Source organism: Vipera ursinii (genome assembly GCF_947247035.1).
Source record: "Vipera ursinii genome assembly, chromosome: Z".
In the NCBI taxonomy this organism is placed as follows: Eukaryota; Metazoa; Chordata; class Lepidosauria; order Squamata; family Viperidae; genus Vipera; species Vipera ursinii.
In genome coordinates, this window is record NC_139517.1 from 26,838,531 (window position 1) to 26,859,284 (window position 20,754).

Here is a 20,754-nt window from a genome sequence, read left to right on the forward strand (position 1 = left end):
AGGTGAGATCGGCAGTGTAGAAATTTAATAGATTTTCTGACCATTCAAGTTGCCCAGAGATTATTAATAAATCCTTTCCAAATATGAAGCACTGCAATGTATTTTTTTTAAAAAAAAGACAACATTGTGATTGACAGTTTATTCATACACAATGAATACACAGCCAGGGGACAATTCAGGATGCTGTAGAATGCCAAGGGAGATGATTGAAACAGCAGTTCTTTATGGTGATATGAGACATTTATGCAAATGCTTTATTCATTTGTGAAATGGTAAATGAGAAAAACTTTTCCCATCCTTTCTCCCCAACCTTCAAATCAGTCCAGTTGCCCATCATTGTTTTCATGTCTGAAACAAAGCATTTTATTGGGCTCACTTAACTAGTCATGCCGGCCACATGACCACGGAGACGTCCTCGGACAAGCGCTGGCTCTTTGGCTTTGAAACGGAGATGAGCACCGGCCCCTAGAGTTGGAAATGACTAGCACACATGTGCGCAGGAAACTTTACCTTTTTTAACTTTTAATATTGTCTCATCAACTTTCTGTAGAAAAAGTGGTGTCAGTGGCCTCCTGGTAGTCAGTGCAACTTTCTACATAAATGAGGTATAATCTTCTCCTACAACAAAATCACATTCTACTAGAAAAAATAAAAAATAAACTCAAGAACACATTTATTTGTATCGCACCATTTCAATTCTACCCTTTCAGGATTTTTTTCTTTTGGTAAAAACATAAAACTTGGAAGGTTTATAATTATTTTACATCACAAAATAGGCAATGCAGCCTAGAAAAGGATAAAAACACGTAAAACTGGATAATGAACTGGGTAGTGCATTATCCTCTCATGTCCTGACAACTGTTTTGAACTGTTCACCATATACTCTGTTCTCTGGCACAAGGATTTTTTTCCCCTTTAGAAATAAAAGAAATGAAGAAAAAGAAGCAAATATTTTCATTTTCTGGAAGAGAACCATCACATCTTTATTCACTGTGGCAGATTCTTGTCCTTTAATTATTATTGGCAGCCAAAAATTCAACAGGCACAAGTACTCCTAGTACCTTCCCAATAGTGCTGAACTACAATTCCCAGCAGCACCATCCAATGAGGAAGGATACTGGAAACAGAGACTCAGGAACAGCTCTATTTTAAGAGATCATTTTTGGGGAAATCTTCCTACTGAATTTCTGTTAGCCAGGAATTAAAGGCAAGGAGCACCTTAGAAGCTACTATGTAGTATCCAAATTATTACTCTCTTCTAAACCATGATTCTAGCAAAATATTATTCTCCCTCTCTCAATTTCTGCCTTCTCCACATCAACCACAGCCATCCCACAATTCTTAAACTTCTCATTTTCCTTCAAATAGTTTCACAAGGAAACCTGAGAAAGAAGGCAAGTCTTTCTGCATAGCTCTCCCAAACTAAAGTTACCCTGCTTTTCTCACATTTTAACAGTTCTTAATTATCTCCACATTCTCCCAACTGGCTCTTCAAACGACTCTCCTGACTTCTTCAATTTTCCAGAATAGCCTTTTCCAAAATCAAATGTGAATTCCTTAAGATATGGTCAACAAATTGTTTCACCCAAGGAACTCTTGGATGTTATTAGCAGAATGGCTTTTATAGAAGAATCCTGAAAACACAACTCAAGGCCTCCTGGGTCTACTGAGACCCACATTGTACTGTTGCATTTATATCATAGGCTGAGGATGAAAATAAGAAATGGGCATCCTATCACGCCCTGCACATAAACTAATTTCCAACTTTGATCTACTTGTCTACAGGGAAGATCCTATATAGGCCTAGGTATCATGTAATAGGCTATGGTGGGGACCCTTCACCATTAGGTGCCATGTCCTTTATTCCATATCATCCCAGAAGAAGCCAAGCCTTTAAAAAGCAAGCAGAGATAGAGGGACGTCAGGATCATTTCTTAGAGAGGGTAAGATGGATTCTATTATTGGCACCCAGAGTGGCAGTATACAGAAGAATGGAGTGCTGCCTTCTTCCCCTCGTCACATGCAGCAGGTGGTGCAAGGGAGTGCAGCAGAGAGAAAAAAGATCTTTAGACCAGGCAGTTTCTTATGGGAGGCCTGGGATCACCTCACAGTGTTCAGCCAAGGCCTGGCTTCACCTGCCTCATGGGGCACAACCAGCAGCAACTCACAGGGGCCCTGGGAAAGCACCTCCTGGAGAAATACCCTGTGGGGACAAAAATAACATGTTACGGATTCAGCAAGGTCTCCTGCTGAGTGAGCCTCCCACCACCATTCTCACCATCCCAGCACTCTTCTCCAAGGACCTCAGCTTTCTACAGCATTGTAGACTGTTGTTCAAAAGACAGCACAGATGTGGCTAGTCAAAGCAATCAGTCGGTTTTGCTCCTTTTAGCAACTTTAACTTCCGTGGTCAGTTGGGTTTTCATTACATGATATTTGGTATTATTTATGTATATGATATGATATACTTTAAGAGAATTCATAATATGGAAATAAAAACAAAAAAAGGTCACTACATCTTTGCAATTATTACCTGAGGTCAGCTTCACCACCAATTGGTGCTGGTGCCTTCAGTTTGGAGTCAAGATTATAATAGATGCCATCAAGCTGACGCACAGCAATCCAGTGGCGACGCCTCACAGGAAGAGACAGGAAACCCAGGCACACATTGGAAGGGACATTAACGATGAAGCCAACCAGCCCTGCCAGGGTCAATTGCTCGAGGGGTCTATACACAGAGAGAAAGGAGAGATGATGAAAAAACAATTCTGAAATGGCCAGGAGAAGAGGATAGTCTCCCATCATGGTAAGCAGCTCCCAACTTAGTCAATCTATCAGTGAGGAAGTTCCCAAGAAAGCCATAGAGAAAAGATTAGCAATCATGCCTCAAAATGGTACAGCATGATGTGACCTTGATTGAACTTTGTCATTTTTAAATTACAAGCTGCCTTAAGTAATGAGGCATGAAGGTGAGGGATGAATCAGTAAAGATAGTTAGGAAGAGAAGGTGAAGGAGAATACAGAAGTACAGAATGACAGAAGCTTATTCTTAAAAAAAATAGAATGACAAATTTGAAGTTTGATTTTTGTCTGTTCAGAAAAAGTAGCTTAGCTAGAAAAAGTAAAGGGATAGGATCTTCCTTACCTTCGTTTATCCCACCAAATGGCTTCCAGCCCCACACTCTGAAGAGCTGCCATAATGACATTGACATCATAATTCCCTGTTCCCAGAAAGCTACGGTGTGGATTCCACCTAGTATCAGGGGCCAGTCTGTGGGGAAAAAAAGATGACAGACATCACCAGAGCAGGTTTGGAAAAGGAGGAAGAGAGTCCCCTAAGTGTCAAGGGCGCATCTGGAATACTAAGTGTATGATAGGGGTGCTCTCAAAAATGGTTTCCACAGTAAGCTTGGCTGATCCATTTATATCCCACGGAGACGCTATTACATTCCTTAAATTATTTTAGCTTTTTCATTTTCTGTAGAAGCAGGCTCTTTCTTAAAAAAAGTACTGAGTTGCAATGACCTGTCATCTTTATTTTCTCAGGGTGCATACATGAGACTCCAAGGGCCATTTTTGGAAATACAGTTGATGCTGGAGCTGATATATCACAGCATTATTACCTGGAATAGAGAATGTTCCTGAGTTGCCATGAACATCACATGGAGAGTCCAAAAATAAGACAGAGGGGAGGCCACTATACCTCACTTTCATCTTCTTTTCTTGCCTTCCCTTGAGGGAAAGACCTTTTTTTTCTGAAGTTATAATGTGCCATGCCCATTGACAGTATCGTGCTATTATTTTTTCTTTTCTTATCTCCAGCTGTCCAAAATAAGATGTGTGGGTTTTTAAAGCACTCATTCCATGTATTAACTTTTTGTTTATTTCAAGCTGGCAAAATCTTATACTCCAGAGAGCTACTCCTGGAAATATATTGAAAATAAAGGATGTACACTTCTTTATATACAGCTGGTGCCTTGCCTTTTCCGTAGACTTATGATACTCTAGGGAAGCCTCAGAGACTTCTACTTGCCCCAGAATAAGATTGTATAAATGAACAATAAATCAACCGACCCAGACTGCAGCAGATTCAGTATTTAAGAGGCCAACTTATAGCTTACACCTGCTTCCATTGAAATATTCCATTGAAGCTAAGATATTATCTTAATTGTACTAAACAATGTGCCACAATTACTAATTGTTTTAAATGAATACATGAAAGAATTTCCAGCCACTTATGTGGAAGATGCTGGAATAGTCTATTATATTTATCCAGGGTAAAATCTTCCTTCTTCATCAGACTTGCTTTGCCCTGAGCACAATTAGTCAGTTTCCAAAGAAACAAAAGAAGGCAGTGTCCCTTTCAGGGGCTTGCAAATGCAAACAAAAGCAAAAAGAGATGGAGCCCTTTTTTGTTATTTCTAAATAGCCACTTTATATTACTGAAGGAGATTTGACAAGCCCAATATCCATTCCCTACTACCAGGAAACCTGCAGAGTTTACATTAAATAAACAAGGAGGCTTGGAAGGGCGTAAGGAGATTTGGGTCCAGCAATAGGAGTATTTTATGGGAGTTCTCTAAGATAAAGCTTATGTATAATTTATTGCAAGAATAATTTCACATGGAACTTACGAGTTCATAGCCCTCATGATTCTCAAATGGAAAAAGGGCATGAAACAGTTTTACTCCACCTCTCTCGTCAATCAGTGTTTCACAGAAACCAAAACCAACAAATCACCACCCTTCTTCCTAAGGAAAAGATGGAATTCTAAGACTGAATATAAACAAAATATTTAAATTAAATAAAATCAATATTTCAAACTCCATCCTTCTCCACTTTGACACCAAAGGTTTAAACCCTTAAGATTTTTTCCCCCTCTCCATTTTGACTCACTTATTTTAGTTCCTTTTAATCTTTTTAAGGTTGGTATAAGAAAGTTGGAGCAATTAACTCTACGAGATGCTCCCCTAAAGATCCTAGTATAGGAAAGAGCAGTCCCAAAGAGAGGCAAACCACCCAAACCACCTACCTTTTACAGATTTCATCAGCTATCTCTTGGGTAAACAGTCGTTCCTGCAAGACATTGTTGAGGGCGTGGACGGCACACAGTTCCAGGCGCTGTCTCTCATGATAAACCGCAGATGTCTCAGTTTGGCCCGGATTCCCAGACATCACATCCAAACTGGCCTGAAAGGCCGTTCCCAGGAGATCAACCCTGGAGGAAAAAAACCAGTAAGAAAACAATGGAATAAACACATCCAATCAGTACAATCCCAGTAGCAGACAACAAAGAGATATTTGGCAGCAGCATTAACAACACTAGTTTCACCTCTGACCCTTCTAGGCACCTGTAGATCCTCCCTTTGTGTAGTTTGTTTCACAGCAACTCTTGTCCTCAAAGCCTTTCTTTTTTAGACCTTCTTGGTTCTCAAAGTCCACTTTCGTCAGATAGACCTAATGTCTTCTCAACCTCTCTGCTTTTTTGTTTTCTCTGTCTCTTCTTTCTCTAGCTCGTATGCCTGCTAAGCTCTCTCTAGGATCATAGCAGTTCATCCAATAGATTCTCCTGGCTGCCCCACCCTTGTCAGATGCTAGGGAATGCCAGCCAATTGTTGACCAAAGCTTTAACTTTATGTTCATTATTGGCAGCACAAATGCCCTGAGTGCATCATAATATTAAATGTTTCCCAGAAGCCCAAGCAAATTAGGGGAATTCTTAAGTACCATAGGATTGAAAAGAAAACAAAAAAGTCAAATATTAAAAATATTAAAAGACCCAGAAGCCAAATATCCCTTTATTTTAATCACCATAGTGCTAAACAAGTGGCTTAATGCATCCTGAGAGAGTGGGGCAGGGAGAGGAACATGATGCCCATCATATACGCTATTTGGATAGTATTGTTTGGGATTTAAATCCTGAATGAATGGATAGCATCAAATTGTTTTCCCTTAATCCAGACTGATCAGAATGAACACAGCCACTTTGTTGAGATGTACATACAGATCTTTCTGTTAAGAAATTGTGTGTTATAGTTATCCATAGCAAAATATGAAGGCAAGCCAGCCTTTTCTGAGCCAACTTCATTTCAGATGTGATAAATTTCACTTTCTGAAAATTATGGAAAGTTGAATCCAATAAATCTGTTGGACAGCAGGTTAGGGAAGGCTATCTATGGCATGGCAAAACTATCCTTCCTTAGAAGATTATCCACTCAAAATTTTCTGAAGCATCATACACAAAGGAAATAATTATCCACAACAGTCAAGAAATCATATATATTTAAATATCAGCAATGTTGTAGCATTGATCATCACATAAAAACTCCTGTTAGTACTCTACTACTAAGTTCCCAAGACAAGCAATATTACAGCAGTAAAACAATATTTCATTTTATGATACCACTGCACATGCGTTAAAATGTACATTAACACATCATGCCAAAATGACAGGTACTGGACTTATTACAAGGTAACGTACAGTAGTCATTACAACTTTCAAACTCGTAAATCAAAATGAGGTAGCTAAAGACAGACTAAAAAAGATATTCCTATAAACTGTAAATTTGCTCCCATAAACAGGTGCGACGGATTCAAAGGTCCTTATTATAACAAAGCTTAATTCTGTGCATGCTCGAAGATACCACTCTTCACTGCGCTGAAAATCATCCTCGGATGCAAATCGAACTTCCACACCCTGCTGAATGTTTCATATTTTTTCCACCAAGGGAAACAAAAACTCACCAACGTGAGTAATTCCCAATTACCAACTCGTACCAGGATTTGGGGGGGGGGGTTTGTTGGGAAAACAACCACCAGAGAAAATCAACTTACCCGGGAAAAAGCGAAAGTCCAATAAACGAGCCCCCCCACCATGACTTCCCCAGAAACGGCTGTTAAAGGCCAGGCTGACTGTGCAGAGATGTAGAAACTACTGTTCCCAGCAAGCCCTGGGCGTAGCGATACAACTACAATTCCCGGCAGGTCTCACGCGTTTGACCGGAAGAAGATAGGAAACCACATTTCCCAGAATGCAACTAAAGGAGAGGCAATTTCTACGATTTCGTTCTCTTGAAAGAGACCACGGGAGGGAGTGTACTGATCGCGAATGCAAGAGGTTTGGTGTTCCTTATAATTTAGGTAAAGATTGCAGTATAGTTCCCAAACGGCGGATGAGAAATATTGTAACTAGAAAGTAAGTGGATTTGCAATCTTGGTACAATATTTCGTTCAAAACACTCTGGACAGTTGCTTTGCAAAGGTGTAGGATTTCGACTGTTGTAAGATAACCTAACTATACAAAGTTTAAGGGCAGTTCATTCCAAGATTTAAACTGTCTTTATATACTATTATGCATTATATTATTATATTAATTGCTTATATATACTATAAGCAATTACTACACCAGGTGCAGAACACATACCCTTAGTGAAGTATCTATATTGACAGCAAAAGTGCTCCCAGGAGTCTTCTAAAAGCCAGATTTTATTATTCTTTTGTTATTATATGCTTATTATTACGTGTGAGTAATTATGTTAGATTCACAGCCTAAGTTTAAGTAAAATTTAATAATTCAAATCTGAACCATAGATCTAAGAGTTATTAAGGGAGCATATATGGGCAGGATACAGTTTTCAGTTTTATTAAAATTAGTGTGTTTCAGTCTGATAAATTCAATATGTCCAGATATTGAGGAAGTCTTTTAGCTAACTCCAATGTCAGTTGACATAGCAACAGATTTTCCATAAGAGTTCAATTTCAATCTAGTATTTCATATTTTTTTTCTAATTTTTATCTTCAATCCTGGATCACCTGGAATAGCAACATCAGTGAACCAGAATCTTTTTTTTCAGTATTGGACATATTATGAAAAAGGTGTTTGTCTGTTTGGATCTTAAAGTTCCCTAAGATCTGGTCGTTTTTCAAAACTTTCTCAATTCGATAGTCCCAACAATTTTTACAGCATTCAAAATTAGATCTCTGGCAAAATTTAGAATGAATAATTCTGGCAACTTGTTCATGATGCTGTTTGTAATCAATCTGTGACATTCTACTGCAGCCTTTGATCAAATGGTTAATTGTTTCATTCTTTTTATTACAACCAAGACATTTTCTGTTGTTCCTTACATATAGAATTTTCACCTTCATGCAGTTAGTTGGCAAAGCTTGTTCTTGAGACATTAAAATAAACCCTTCAGTTTCTTTAATATTCCTGATAACCAGTTCATGTGGATTTTTTATCAAGTTCTCCTTTTATATTTTTCAAATTTTGACCATGTATTGACTTATTCTTCTAATTAACAAATTGTTTTTAATTACCTTTGTTATTTTCAAAAGCTTTCCTTGATAGATTTCCTTCATGCAAGAATTATTGACTTTTCTTAATGTAGTCAATCAGGCCATGCTTTTCTTCCATTACAGCTTGTTTCACCTGTAAAAGTCCTGTATCCTCTTCATCTCTTGGCAAATACAGTTCATCACTATCATTTTTTGGGGTGCAAATCATGGTATATTATCATAAGGAGTTTTTTTTGTCTTCTGATCCTGGTAATCACGTTCCACCTTGATCCAGTCAATTATATTGCAGTACATTGAATAACAGGGCCCAAAAATGTATTGTAAAACTTTTCAATAAAAAAATTAAGATATTTCTCAGTTCAGCTATGTGAAAAAGAATCAAATGATCAAATGCCTTTTTGTAGTCTATCCAGGCCAGGGGTAGGCAATTAATTTTCCCAAGAGCAACTGAGACTCTTGTTAAGGGCTAAACCAATAAGGCTATGAAGGTGCATAGACACACATGCACAGTGGTGGGATTCAAATATGTGAACATTATAATCTTTATGTTGGATTTCTGTCTATAAATGATAGGCTCTGGTAAGAAAAAAAGGCAATAGCTCTTAATCTAGGAATAAACAGTGTGCTATGAGTACAGATATGTTCAAGGACATATAGTTTGCATAGCTTCTTGCTCGACCTGATCTTATCATTTAATCTAATTTTAAAAAGAACAACAAATAAATAGAAACAGAAAATGCTGCTAAATGCCAGTTTTTACAATCACCTTTATTTATAAGAATGCCCCTGGCATCAGCAAACATTCTCACAAAATAAAAAATGGTATAATTTCAGTCCAGTGCTTTGCTTGGAAATGTGTCTACTTCTTATTATGGAGGCAGAGAACATCCAGAGAAACAAGATGAAGTTTCTGCGAGTACTACTAATAGTTTTTATGCCATTGTGGCAGCCATTTTATGAATAAATGAGCTTCCATCAGCCATTTTGTGTGTATTTATTACATTCTGACAAAATTCTAACTATACTTATCTGTCCAAAAGAGTTGCTACCTTTGTCTTAATTTCATTCAGTTCTGTAAAATGCTGAAAAGGCATCCATTCTTTACAAGTATTCCTAAATAGATAAAAATGTCTTCTGATGCTAAAATGCTGTACATAAATACCCCTTTTGAGAACTACAGAGATCTGGATATGGCCAGTGCATTTTCATAGTAATATTTTATTCCCACTTCTTTCTGGGGTGCTTTTGGGCTTCCAGTCCAGCCTAAATTTCTGAGCTTAGTCAAGGGCAGCTGAGCAGTAGCACCTGCTAAGATGTTCACATTTTGAATTTTGGAATTTGCAACCTCAGCATAGTTGAAAGATGCTAAATTGGGGGAGCCTGCTTTGAAACATGAAGTAACATTGTTGGGATAGATAGATAGACAGACAGACAGACAAAAAGACAGGCAGACTCAAGGATATTGGGTAGCACTGAACAATCTTTTCAGACATCCTCTAGCTCAGAGGCCCCCCGGCTTTTGAGCACCAGGGACTGGTTCCAAGGAGAAAGATTTTTTCCGTGGACCACAGGGGGTGTGGTTTTGTGTGCTGCCTGCATCCAATGGATGGGGCTTCACTTGTTTGCAGGGCCTGGTTGCTGGTAAGCCACGGCCTACTGCCAGTCCATGGCCCAGGAGTTGGGACCCCTCCTCTAGCTATTCTCCTTTGATGTTTGAAATAAGTGGGATGTCTCATAACTTAACAGACAGCAAAGCATTCTAATTTCTTCATGACTACTGTAACAACATTAAATGACCATTATCTCTATGTAATAGCTAATTCAGGAGATCTAAAGCTCTCCAAATTTTACCTATTAGGATCTTCAGTTTGACTTAATAAAGTTACTGCACTAAACACTGTGAAATTATTTAAGTTGGGTACTAATTAAGGCCTGTATATTTCAAGTCACACCTAATATTGATGGAATAAAGAAGCTCATAATGGCAGGTTTTCTTCTAAGAATTCTTCAGCTGAATGACAGCTTCAAGTTAAATGCTAATTAAAAAGGTAAAAAAAGAATCAAATGGAATTTAATAATTAATGATTCTGTTCCATTTAAATGGAAAAGTTGAGAAAAGAATATTAAGGAATCTTGCTGTGTAAGGATATAAATATTTGGGGAAATAGATTGTTTAAAAATATTTTTCTGCCTTTTTTTATAAATGACTCAAAATGGCAAACATCTAATAATCTTTCATTCTCTTATTGTCTCCACAACAACAACCCTGTGAGGTGAGTTGAGCTGAGAGAGGGGGACTGGTACAAAGTCACTCAGCCAGGCCTAAACCTAATTTCTGATGCCTTAACCACTAAATAAACTTTTGTGCTTCTCTTAACTGGCATCATGCATTTAGCTGGCTGTCTTTCCAAAGTTGCAGTTAAGTATTACCAAGTGCTACGTACAAGAGCTGTTCCCCACCTATCTAACCAGGAAGTTGTTTCTTAAATCTGAGAGCTGCATTTGGGCTTATCAGTGGTACACATCCCAAAGTAGTGGATAGGGTCAGGATAAGAATTACATTTGAATTAACTTTCTATACTAATAAATAAGGAGAGTGCTGGTTCATGTGGTTGCAAAGCTAGGTTGACAATTTGCAACTCGCACTCAAAGCCCAAGTGATATTGTGTGACTGGAAAAACTCCCATCATTCACTCCAGCTCCTGCCCACCTAGCAAAAGTGTGTAAAAACATGAGTAAATAGCACCACTTCGGTGGTCTCATTATCAGGGACATGAAAAGAGCTCCCTACTGGTTGTTCCCCCGGGCAACAGTGATGTTACTAGGAGATCCTTTCACCACAGAAGTGCTTCGGTGTATACTAATGAATAAAATTATATTGTAAACTAAACTCAAATATAATTAATTAGATTGTCTGTTGATCATGAGTTTTATTATTTCTTCCACCTATTATATTAAATATGACAATTTGGTAACAACTTTGGGAGGCATTCATGGCTTTGGAAGGCCACATGGGGGCCCTCCTTGGATTTCAGAGCTTGCAGCTGCCCTGTTCTAAAACGCTCAGGATTTCAGGATCAGCTCCCTTGAGACATCCTTTCGATAAGCATACAGTAATGCAACCTGCTCTCAAATAACATACTGTCAGATCTTTAAGCATCCAGCTAAAAGTAAAAATGATATTCCTAAGCACAATTGTCACCGTGTCTCTTTAACAAGATTTATTGAGAAGAACAAGATGGGATTACAAGAATAACAGCAACTGAACTTTGTCTCATTTGAATCAGTTTATCCCCATGTCATATTTATTATTTTTATAAAGAACTCAAGGCAGCAGACACAAACAATACTACTTTCTCCTCCTATTGGTGCAGCAGTGGGCTAATGCCTCCTTAAGTAACACCAGCTGCCTGCAATTAGTGCAGGTTCGAGTCCCACCAGGCTCAAGGTTGACTCAGCCTTCCATCCTTCCGAGGTAGGTAAAATGAGGACCCAGATTGTTGGGGAAAATAAGCTGACTTTGTAAAAATGCCACTTGGCGGGGGCCGAAAGCCCTAATAAGCAGGCATATACATAGAATGAAGGCTATTGCTAAGCGCATCGGTTTGTGCTTAAATTGTAAGCCACCCTGAGTCTTCGGAGAAGGGCGGGATATAAATGGGATTAAAATTAAAATTTAAATTTTTTCCCCTGCAACAACAAACCTGTGAGGTGGGTTAGGTTGAAAGATAGTGATTGATCCAGTTATTTTACCAGCTTCCCCCAGTTTCAGTGTTGTTTCAGATGTGTGGACTTCCACTCACAAAATTTTCAGCTGGTTAGGGGGGAATCTGCATATTTGCAAGGTGCTCACATTGGAGAAAGTTGATTTATTTGACTGACAAACTGAAACCATCCAAGATGTGTGAGTGGGTTTTTTCTGCTTCCTTTAAGAAGGTGCTGCTACCTTTCTTGGTTTTCCCATCATATTGAACTACCTTTCAGGTATCTTCTATGTATCTTCTTAGGAAGAAATCTCATAAACCTCAGCACAGGTAGACTCGGCCTCCATGTCCTTGGCATACTATAGGAAGGAAAAGAACGGATCATTGAAGGCCTGGGTTATTGCTTCTATCTCCCAAACCTTATTCTTAGCCAGCTGCCTTATAATATCCAGATTGTCTGAATCAGAAATTTGCTTCAGTTTCTAAACAAGAATAATTAATTTTCTCAGCCATTTTCTCTTTGCTAAAAATATTGAAATCGGCCCCTTTTGAAAAATAAAGCTGAACTCTTGAGAAAAGGAGTAAAAAGTTGTGTAGAGGAAAGAGAAGAATTTTTCAGTTTCTGATTTTAAAAAACCTCACAGAAGCTAGAACTTATACTTCAACTTCAGTGATCAAGTTATTCTAAGGAATAGGGAAAACTAAAACATTTAGGTAGAAATATTCTTTAAGATTAGTTTTTATTTTAACAATATGAGTAGTCTATTTTCTCTGAAGATTATTACCTCTATACAATTGTCTCAGTCCTTGTATGTTTTATGCAAGTGGCTCCTCTGTACAGTAGAGTTGCTTCTATATTAAGAATAAGTAATTTGTGAACTACTTACAACCTTATCTTTTCTTGCTTATTTTTCTACTGGAATTCCTTCTAAGATGCTGTATGTGATTTTAACAGCTTTGTGTCTTTAATCTCCTTTGCCATTGTCTCTTTTTCTTTTTTAAAGTAAAGTTTGATTCTATTTATCTCTTTTAAAATTGATCTCTCTACATAGGAAGATGCAGAGGAAAGTCTGATTTCTTAGTCACAAATCTCAGTTTTATAGAGGGTGCACCTACCTATTTCACCTGCTGAGATTTGGGGAAGGACATCATGGCTTTAGAGGAAAATGTTTAAAACTTCCATCTTTTTCTCATAGAAGCTAAATCCTGCTGCTAGAGTCCCTCCCAAATATTGGGGAAAGATGATTGAATTCAGGGGGACCTTTGCCCAAGTAGGGCTGCAGCCTTTACTTTTCAGGTTTTTTTAATTTTTTATTTATTTTTAGATTAATATTCTTTCTCAAATTGGCTTAGATGAGAATCTCTCTTTATGTTATCCCCACCACATTGATCTTAAAGTAGATGAATTGAAAAATGAAGTTCCATTCATAATATCAGAATCTCCCCAGTTTTAAGCCTCCTTGCAAGGGGGCATTTTGCAGGGAATCATGAAGCATACACTTAAGGGTATTCAGGGCATCTGCCCTTATTTTGATGATGTTCTTATTGCAGGGGAATCCCCACAAGTGTTGGCCAGTAGACTCAGGGCTGTCTTGCAGAGGCTAAGAGAAGCAGGCCTCAAATTAAAAAAGAATAATAATAATAAACCTTTATTGTCAAAGTACAACATGTGTACATTGAGATTAGCTGAGCCTCCCCCCCGTGCTCTCTCCCCCCAACACACAGTGACAACAAACCCTCCATCCCACCACACTATGTGAACCAACTACACCACACACCGGCCTCCCAAGTCAATTCTGCATAAGATTATGTCCCATTTAGAAGCCTAACAGCCCACGGATAAAAGCTATTTTTCAGCCTGTTGGTACGGCTGGCTATACTCCTATATCTCCTACCGGATGGTAGGAGAGTAAAGAGATACCGTCCAGGGTGTGAGTCATCCCTGAGAATCTTCCTCACTCTTCCAAGGCAACGAGCCCTGGCGATGTCATCCAGTGGTGTCAGGGGACAGCCCACAATGTCTTGTGCTGTGCTCACTACCCTCTGTAATACTTTCCTATCCACGGCTGTCAGACCAGCATACCAAACCACAATACCATACGAGAGGACGCTCTCTATAGTAGACCGGTAAAAGAGGGTCATTAGCCGTTTTTCTACCCTGTTCTTCCGCAAGACCCTAAGAAAGTGAAGCCTCTGTTGGGCCTTTCTAGCCACCTGAGTTGTGTTAACTTTCCAGGTCAGATCTTCACAGAGGTAGACTCCCAGAAATTTAAAGGAGGAAACTCTCTCTACACAGTTCTCTCCGATGTGAAGTGGGGCAGGTTCCTCCTTTTTTCTCCGGAAGTCTAACACCATCTCTTTCGTCTTGCCAATGTTTAGGTGCAAGTTGTTGTTACTACACCATATGGATAGTTTTTGTACCTCCGCCCTATATGCTGTCTCATCCCCACCTGTAATAAGACCCACCACAGTTGTATCATCTGCGAACTTGATTATCGCAGTGGATGGGTCAGATGATACACAATCATAAGTGTATAAAGAGTACAGGTAGGGGCTAAGCACACAGCCCTGTGGCGTGCCGGTGCAAAGCTTCAGGGGGGTGGACAAAGCAGAGCTGACCCTCACTGTTTGTAACCGATCCCTAAGAAAGTCTTGAATCCAATCACAGATGGCGGGGGAGAATTTCAAGTCAGTCAGCTTCTCGATGAGAATGCTCGGCAAAATGGTGTTGAAAGCTGAGCTGTAGTCAACAAAAAGCATCCTGACGTAACTTCCAGGCTTCTCGAGATGACTTGCTACAGAGTGTAAAGCAGTAGCTATGGCATCGTCTGTCGACCTATTTCCCCTGTAGGCAAATTGATCAGGATTGGAACAAACTGACCCACATCTAGATGAAGAATTCATACATTCTAGATAAGGGAAAGTTTTCATCCTTACCCAATAGGCTGCTCCAGAAAGCAGAAAAGGTAGCTGACCCTGTAACAGCCCCACAAGCAGCTGGGTTCCTGCGACTGGTGCTGACTGAGAAGCCCCCTGGCCCTGTTGCTTCAATCATCACCACATGATAGTCAGGGACACTGGAAAATAAAATTGTGCTCGGTTAGACCAGGTGTTTAGAAAAAAAATGACACAAAGCCATGAGCTTGCTGGGACACGTTTCACACCAGTGTTTCTCAACCTTGGGAACTTTAAGATGTGTGGACATCAACTCCCAGAATTCACTAGCTAACATACTGCCTGGGGAATTTAGGAAGTTAAAGGCCATAATTCTTCAAATTGCCAAGATTGAGAGACACCTGCTTTAAAACCATAGCACTTTCAGAAAATGGCTACCATGATACTTGTGTCCAGTCACAAAATATCCACTTATCAAGAATATAACTACAACACCAACTAATCCTCAGAATATTCTCTAGAAATATGAGTTTCCTTTTTTTAAAAAAAATGGCATAAAGGGTGTCTACAGTGTATGATGGTTTTTTTTTTAAAGACAAGATGGCTACATGGTGATCAAACTCCTCGTTTTTATGACTATCATGGCAATCATCTTGATTTTTCTGACACATAGTGCTGCCAGTTCTGCTTGGCATTCTCCCAATCTCTGGGCATTATTATTATTATTGTTATTATTATTATTATTATTATTATTATTATTATTATTATTATTATTATTATTCATTCCTTTTTTCCTGAAAATGCCTGCAGGCCCTATTTGGGGAAACAGGAGAAGTCTTGTAAATAAAGATAAGGCATGCAGGTTTCTCATTTAAATTTTAAAAGACTGAAATAAACTTTTTTAACAAAAAAATAACACCAAGTAAAAATCAGGCATGCAAGATGTACATTAGATACTAAGAGAGGGATTCATGAGTACCAAGTTGCTTACCCTTCAGTTCAAAACTTACTTAGGATCTGCCACGAGGCAACCTTTTACACCATCGAAGCCCAGACTTGGAGCAGCAATGCAAGCTGCTGCCATTGTGTTGACATTGTTGGGAGCCAAGGGACACAGACCCCGCACAGGGCCATTGTACAGCACTATGCTTTCCTCCTTGTTTCCCTTTGCAAGCTCTCCAAGAGACCCACTCAACCGGAAGCTGTCCGGGTGTTTAATCATGGTGACTGTTAATGCCTAGAAAAAAATAGAGTATTGGAGAAGTCACAAATCCTTAAATATCTCTTTCTTTCTAGCCTTTTAAATAGTAAAATCCCAATCCAAAGATTTCCACTTCTGAATAAGAATACAGGAAAGTGCCTTACATTAATTAATTTGTTTTGCTCTGTGAAGTATACATTGCTTGGCTGAAAGTTTTCCAGTATTTCAAACTGGCGTCTTCCACGGCTGCATTTGATGTCAGTAATTCTCCAAATATTTATGTCCAAATTTCCTTTTATCAACATAGATTTTCTCTTACATCAACATTTCCTATCTGGACTTAGGGCACAACTCCAAGATTTTAATTGCAATTACTACAATTCCTTTGCAGGCTGGAATTCTGAAAGATGCAGCTCCATGTTTTATAGATATCACTAGGTGAAGTAAGCTACCTACCCCATTTCTCTGTAGGCACTTACCTGGAGCATCCCTGCATCATCCAACCTTTGAATGTCTTGGCCACCCCATAGAGCCCCACTGGGGATGTAAAGTGTGTGTCCAGTCTTTTTTGCCACTTCACGTAATCTAAGCTCAGTGTTCACATCTGCTAGGGCTGTTGGTGATCCCACCTAAAGGACATGGAGATATTTGCACTGGGGAATCTGGAAGAAGAGTGCTTCACGATAATATATTTATTGGTTCTCTCCAATTATTGAGTGCAAAATAATTTAATTTGATAAGACAAAGGAGAAAGAAACAGAAACCAAGTACACACAGCATACTAACAGATAAATGTGATTTATTTGGTTTAGACTACCTTTCACAAGCTGGCCCTCCAAATATGCAAATTTCAACTCCCAGATTTCTCAGTAATGGCCATGCTTACAGGGAATTCTGGGAATCAGGCTACATATCTGGAAAATACCATGTGTGGAAATGCTAATTTAGACCATATTCTATGATCCAAACTCATATCCACCCTTACTGGGAGACGAAGAGTTGTCAAAACTTAGTGGCATAATTTTTGTACCATAGAAAACATGAAAACAGTACCACAAGTCTTTAAAAGTAACCTTAACATAATGTACACAACAGAGGAAATATTGGACTTTCTCCCAAAACAAATAGCAAATCCTGTCCCTGTCTATGTACATAACGCAGTCAAGCACAATTTGCATTATTGTTTCACTCTCTATGATCCTTGATTCCTTCCAAAACATTGAATGGTCTCTGATCACCCAAAGTTCTCTATTCGTGGTAAAAAATATGGATTAGAGTCTTTTGCATGTCACATTTAGAGCAAGATATAAATAAATAAAAACATGCTGATGCTGCCTGCCTCTGTCTGTAGGCAGCTGTAGTTCTCACCATAAAATCTGCAGCTTTAAGGAAGAATTCCCCATAATCTTGGGCAATGCAGGGATGTGCCACTTCAACAATGACATCAGCATGGCTTTGGAAAGAAGCAACAAACATAATAACAAGATGCTATCTTGAAAATACCAGTGCAGTACCTAGATAACAATCCATTTCCCCTTCATTTTGTAACCACTGAAAAGTTTGTCTTTAATGGACCAACTCTTACACTAAATCTAAAAAAATAATGGTATTCTTCCATAAGATCTCTTGAGATTCACACAATGTGCCTTGAAGTTCAGCCTTCCCCAGCTTGATTGACCCATAGGTATTCAGTCACATTATTTACTCCCTATTATTCCCCCTCCAGTAGGGTAGTGGCTATGAATACTGAAGTCTAGACATCCTGAGGGCATTACATTTGGTCAGAGAAGATTGGTTTAATCACAGAATTTTCCTCAGGTTGGGGAATGCTGAACTATTTTCATCAACAGCAGCACTCCCAGTCTGTTGTCAAGTGTCCTCTTGGCCCTTGTGTAGAAATGCTAATGTTTGAATGTGGGATTTTCTACTGATACATCTTTATTAGGTTTGTTTTTCATCTTTCAAGTCAACTAAGAAAAATGAAATTCAAAACAGACAACCATCAAAACCTAAACATAGGTGTGTCAAACATCAACCTAGTCACTCAGAACAAATAAATGTGAGGTAATTCTGCCTGGGTTTGCAGTAGCTCTAACAGCCAACTTACAAAATCAAGTATCTGTTTGAATAAATATACCTTTGAATGCCAGTAGAAGGTCATCAACTTCCCCTGGCAAGAATGCCAATAGAGAACATGTCTGCCAAATGAGAAGACTGTAATAATTTTGAGAATAAACACTGGCTACATTGTGAATCATCAGTTGAAGGCATGTCTACCTAGACATGTTCTTCAATAAAATTCAACTCAGTTTCTACAGAGATAATCCATACAGTATATAGTATATGATTATTATAATCAAAAATCACTCAGAGAGCTAAGAGTTGGTCTAACATCTTAATAACTGTCTTATGCTGACTGCTAAAAAGATGGGAAGTGCTCACACTAACTATACTTACTTGACTTTAATTTTATTAAAATCAAATCCAGTTTGATTTTTTTTGTACTGGAGCGTAGCCCAAGCAGACTACTCAAAGGTTGAATGTGGCTTTCAACTCAATGTAAGTAGTCCTTTAATAAACTTTGCTTACTGGAAGTCAGCTGGGAAGGTTAAAAATGGTGATGACATGACCCTAAATTTTTGCAAAAAATTTTGCATTATAAATGCAAGCCAAGCACCCAGATTGCAATCATTTGAGCATAGGGATGTTGCAATGATCCTAAGTATGTTGACAGGTCATAAATCACCTTTTCCTTATCTTAACTGTGAAACGGCTTATCTACTCACCATTGTAAAAAATCTGTCAACTTCCCCAACCTCAGCTCCAATGGTACAGTGCCCTCCAACTTGCTGGCATCTCGGTTCCAAATAAAAGCCAGCTCCAAACCATGTTGGAACCCTTCATCTTGGATTCGTTTTGTCAGATATTGGCCTGAAGATTGAAAATGAAATAGTAATTTTCACCATTGTGGACTTAGCTCTCTCATGCACCTGCTACACTTCAGATGTGGGAGAAAAATTCTGGCATTATTGTCACAATTTTGCTATGATTCTGTTCTGGGAGTGACTCAATCTTAATAATGTCCTTTGTTTAGAACCTCCAATGATTTGGGGGGTTGTTATGCACTGGTTGAGTCCATGCATCTCTGGTTATGATATAGTTGCCTAATCGTGATTATGCCCAAGCATAAATCATAGTTTATATAGCACTAAGCCAAAACCAAGCAAATTACATTACAGCTTAGCACAATAGATGTGTTTTATGAGCTTCAAAAAAGATTTGTTTGACCACCATTGGAAACAGAATGCTGAGCAATACATTAATCTTTTTTCTGATCCAGCAAAATAAACCTTCTGTACTTAGGGGAAAAAAACCCACAAATGTACAAGAAGACAGGCTTGTTTTATTAGCCCAAAGCAAAAATCAATGAAAAAATCAGAAGGGGCGGGGGGTTGTAGATCCTGACAGTTACAGTAAACTAATCAAAACTTAAATAACAGTTTGGCATTTGCTCCAGGTCAAAATCAGGACCTAAGAAAAAGTCTGGGTTTGAAAACTGAAAATATGAGTCTTTGGAGAAAAGCATTTGACTGGCTCTAGTGCAGGAGTGGGAAATTTGTAGTAGCTAAAAGCTGAGCTATTTTTATACGCTCTCCAGGTGATAGGGCAGAGTGGGTGGAGCAATGTTTGCAGGGATTTAAGGCACATATTATACCCCCTAATCCCCCTCACACCATTGCAAAAAGTTTTTTTAAAAGATTTTAAGGGTTAGCATAAATGTCTTAAGCTTCTGCAAAGTCCTCAGAAAGTCTCCCCCCCCAGCCCCCCTCTTTTCTTCCCTGAAGAACCAAAGCATTTGGCCAAACAGAGAGATTTGTTAAAATCGCTTTTGAAATAAAAAAACACCCAAGTTTTCAGAAATATTGGGCAATCTTGCTGAAAGTAGATGCTCATAATAAAGGCAAAAACTACAAGTTGCTTGTCTAGTAGCAGATTCAGTGAATGGGGAGACTGATAAGACAAATATGGTCAAGAAATGCTGCTTACCTAGATGTCCATAGCCCACAATTCCAATCCGCCTCTTCCTTTGGCCTCCAAACATTCAGCCTGCTATGAGACAAATAGCCACAGAAAGTTGTCTGACAAAGATAGAGCAGAGCCTGAGGTATTATACTGGATCCCTTATTTAGGCCCCAGGGTATTTCATGTTTGTCTAGCCTTTCCTAGTGAAGCCCAGGCTACCTGTCTTCCTACATACTATTTTTTTTCTTGCAAAGTAGGTTATAAGTCAAGGGAATGCCATAAAGCTATCTGGGGATTTTCATGGCTGAATGGGGATTTGAATCTTGATATCCTAGTTCAAGAGTCTCTGACTCTAATACGCTACTTGGCTATTGAGCAAAATCGCCTTCTCTGCACTTGGAAATGAGGAAAAGAATTGCAGTTAATATGTACAAAATGCAAATATAAACAAGAACTTGCAATTCTATAACTGTGAAATGACGCAAACATCTTAACATGCATATAACATGGTATATGTTGGCTCAGATCCTTAATGGCTGAGGATGATGGGAACAGTAGTGCAATATATCTTGAATGGCACTGATGTGAGGGAGATACAGAGAGGCTATGCACATTTGCCATTTCAAGATTTCT

General features: G+C 38.8%; 2 protein-coding genes across 3 annotated transcripts; both read right to left on the minus strand.

The window, feature by feature from the left end:
* Positions 1–502: 502 nt before the first annotated feature.
* On the minus strand, positions 503–6,932 carry JOSD2 (Josephin domain containing 2). Of its 2 annotated transcripts, none has more exons than XM_083379069.1 (5): positions 6,835–6,932; positions 5,033–5,218; positions 3,146–3,271; positions 2,534–2,728; positions 503–2,203 (listed from the first exon to the last, which is right to left on the minus strand). In XM_083379069.1, exons 2-5 carry the CDS (start codon positions 5,173–5,175, stop codon positions 2,101–2,103), a joined length of 567 nt encoding a protein of 188 aa, XP_083235195.1. In that variant the 5' UTR covers positions 5,176–5,218; positions 6,835–6,932; the 3' UTR covers positions 503–2,100. The 2 variants fall into 2 exon arrangements, with proteins under 2 accessions (XP_083235195.1, XP_083235196.1); XM_083379070.1 differs by lacking the exon at positions 6,835–6,932 and adding an exon at positions 5,333–5,467.
* A 5,391-nt stretch (positions 6,933–12,323) lies between these two features.
* On the minus strand, positions 12,324–20,200 carry ASPDH (aspartate dehydrogenase domain containing; the record flags this gene model as incomplete). The annotated part of the gene is made up of 7 exons (XM_083376225.1): positions 12,324–12,361; positions 14,940–15,079; positions 15,908–16,134; positions 16,578–16,727; positions 17,467–17,551; positions 18,885–19,029; positions 20,146–20,200. 7 exons carry the CDS (start codon positions 20,198–20,200, stop codon positions 12,324–12,326), a joined length of 840 nt encoding a protein of 279 aa, XP_083232351.1.
* Positions 20,201–20,754: the final 554 nt, after the last annotated feature.

Coding starts and splice junctions, on each gene's coding strand:
- JOSD2 (XM_083379069.1), bottom strand. CDS start 5,175: ATGTCTGGGAATCCGGGCCAAACTGAGACATCTGCGGTTTATCATGAG. Junction 3,272..5,032: donor GCTGATGAAATCTGTAAAAG/GTAGGTGGTTTG, acceptor TTTTCCCCACAG/ACTGGCCCCTGATACTAGGT. Junction 2,204..2,533: donor GGTGGTGAAGCTGACCTCAG/GTAATAATTGCA, acceptor TTGTCCCCACAG/GGTATTTCTCCAGGAGGTGC.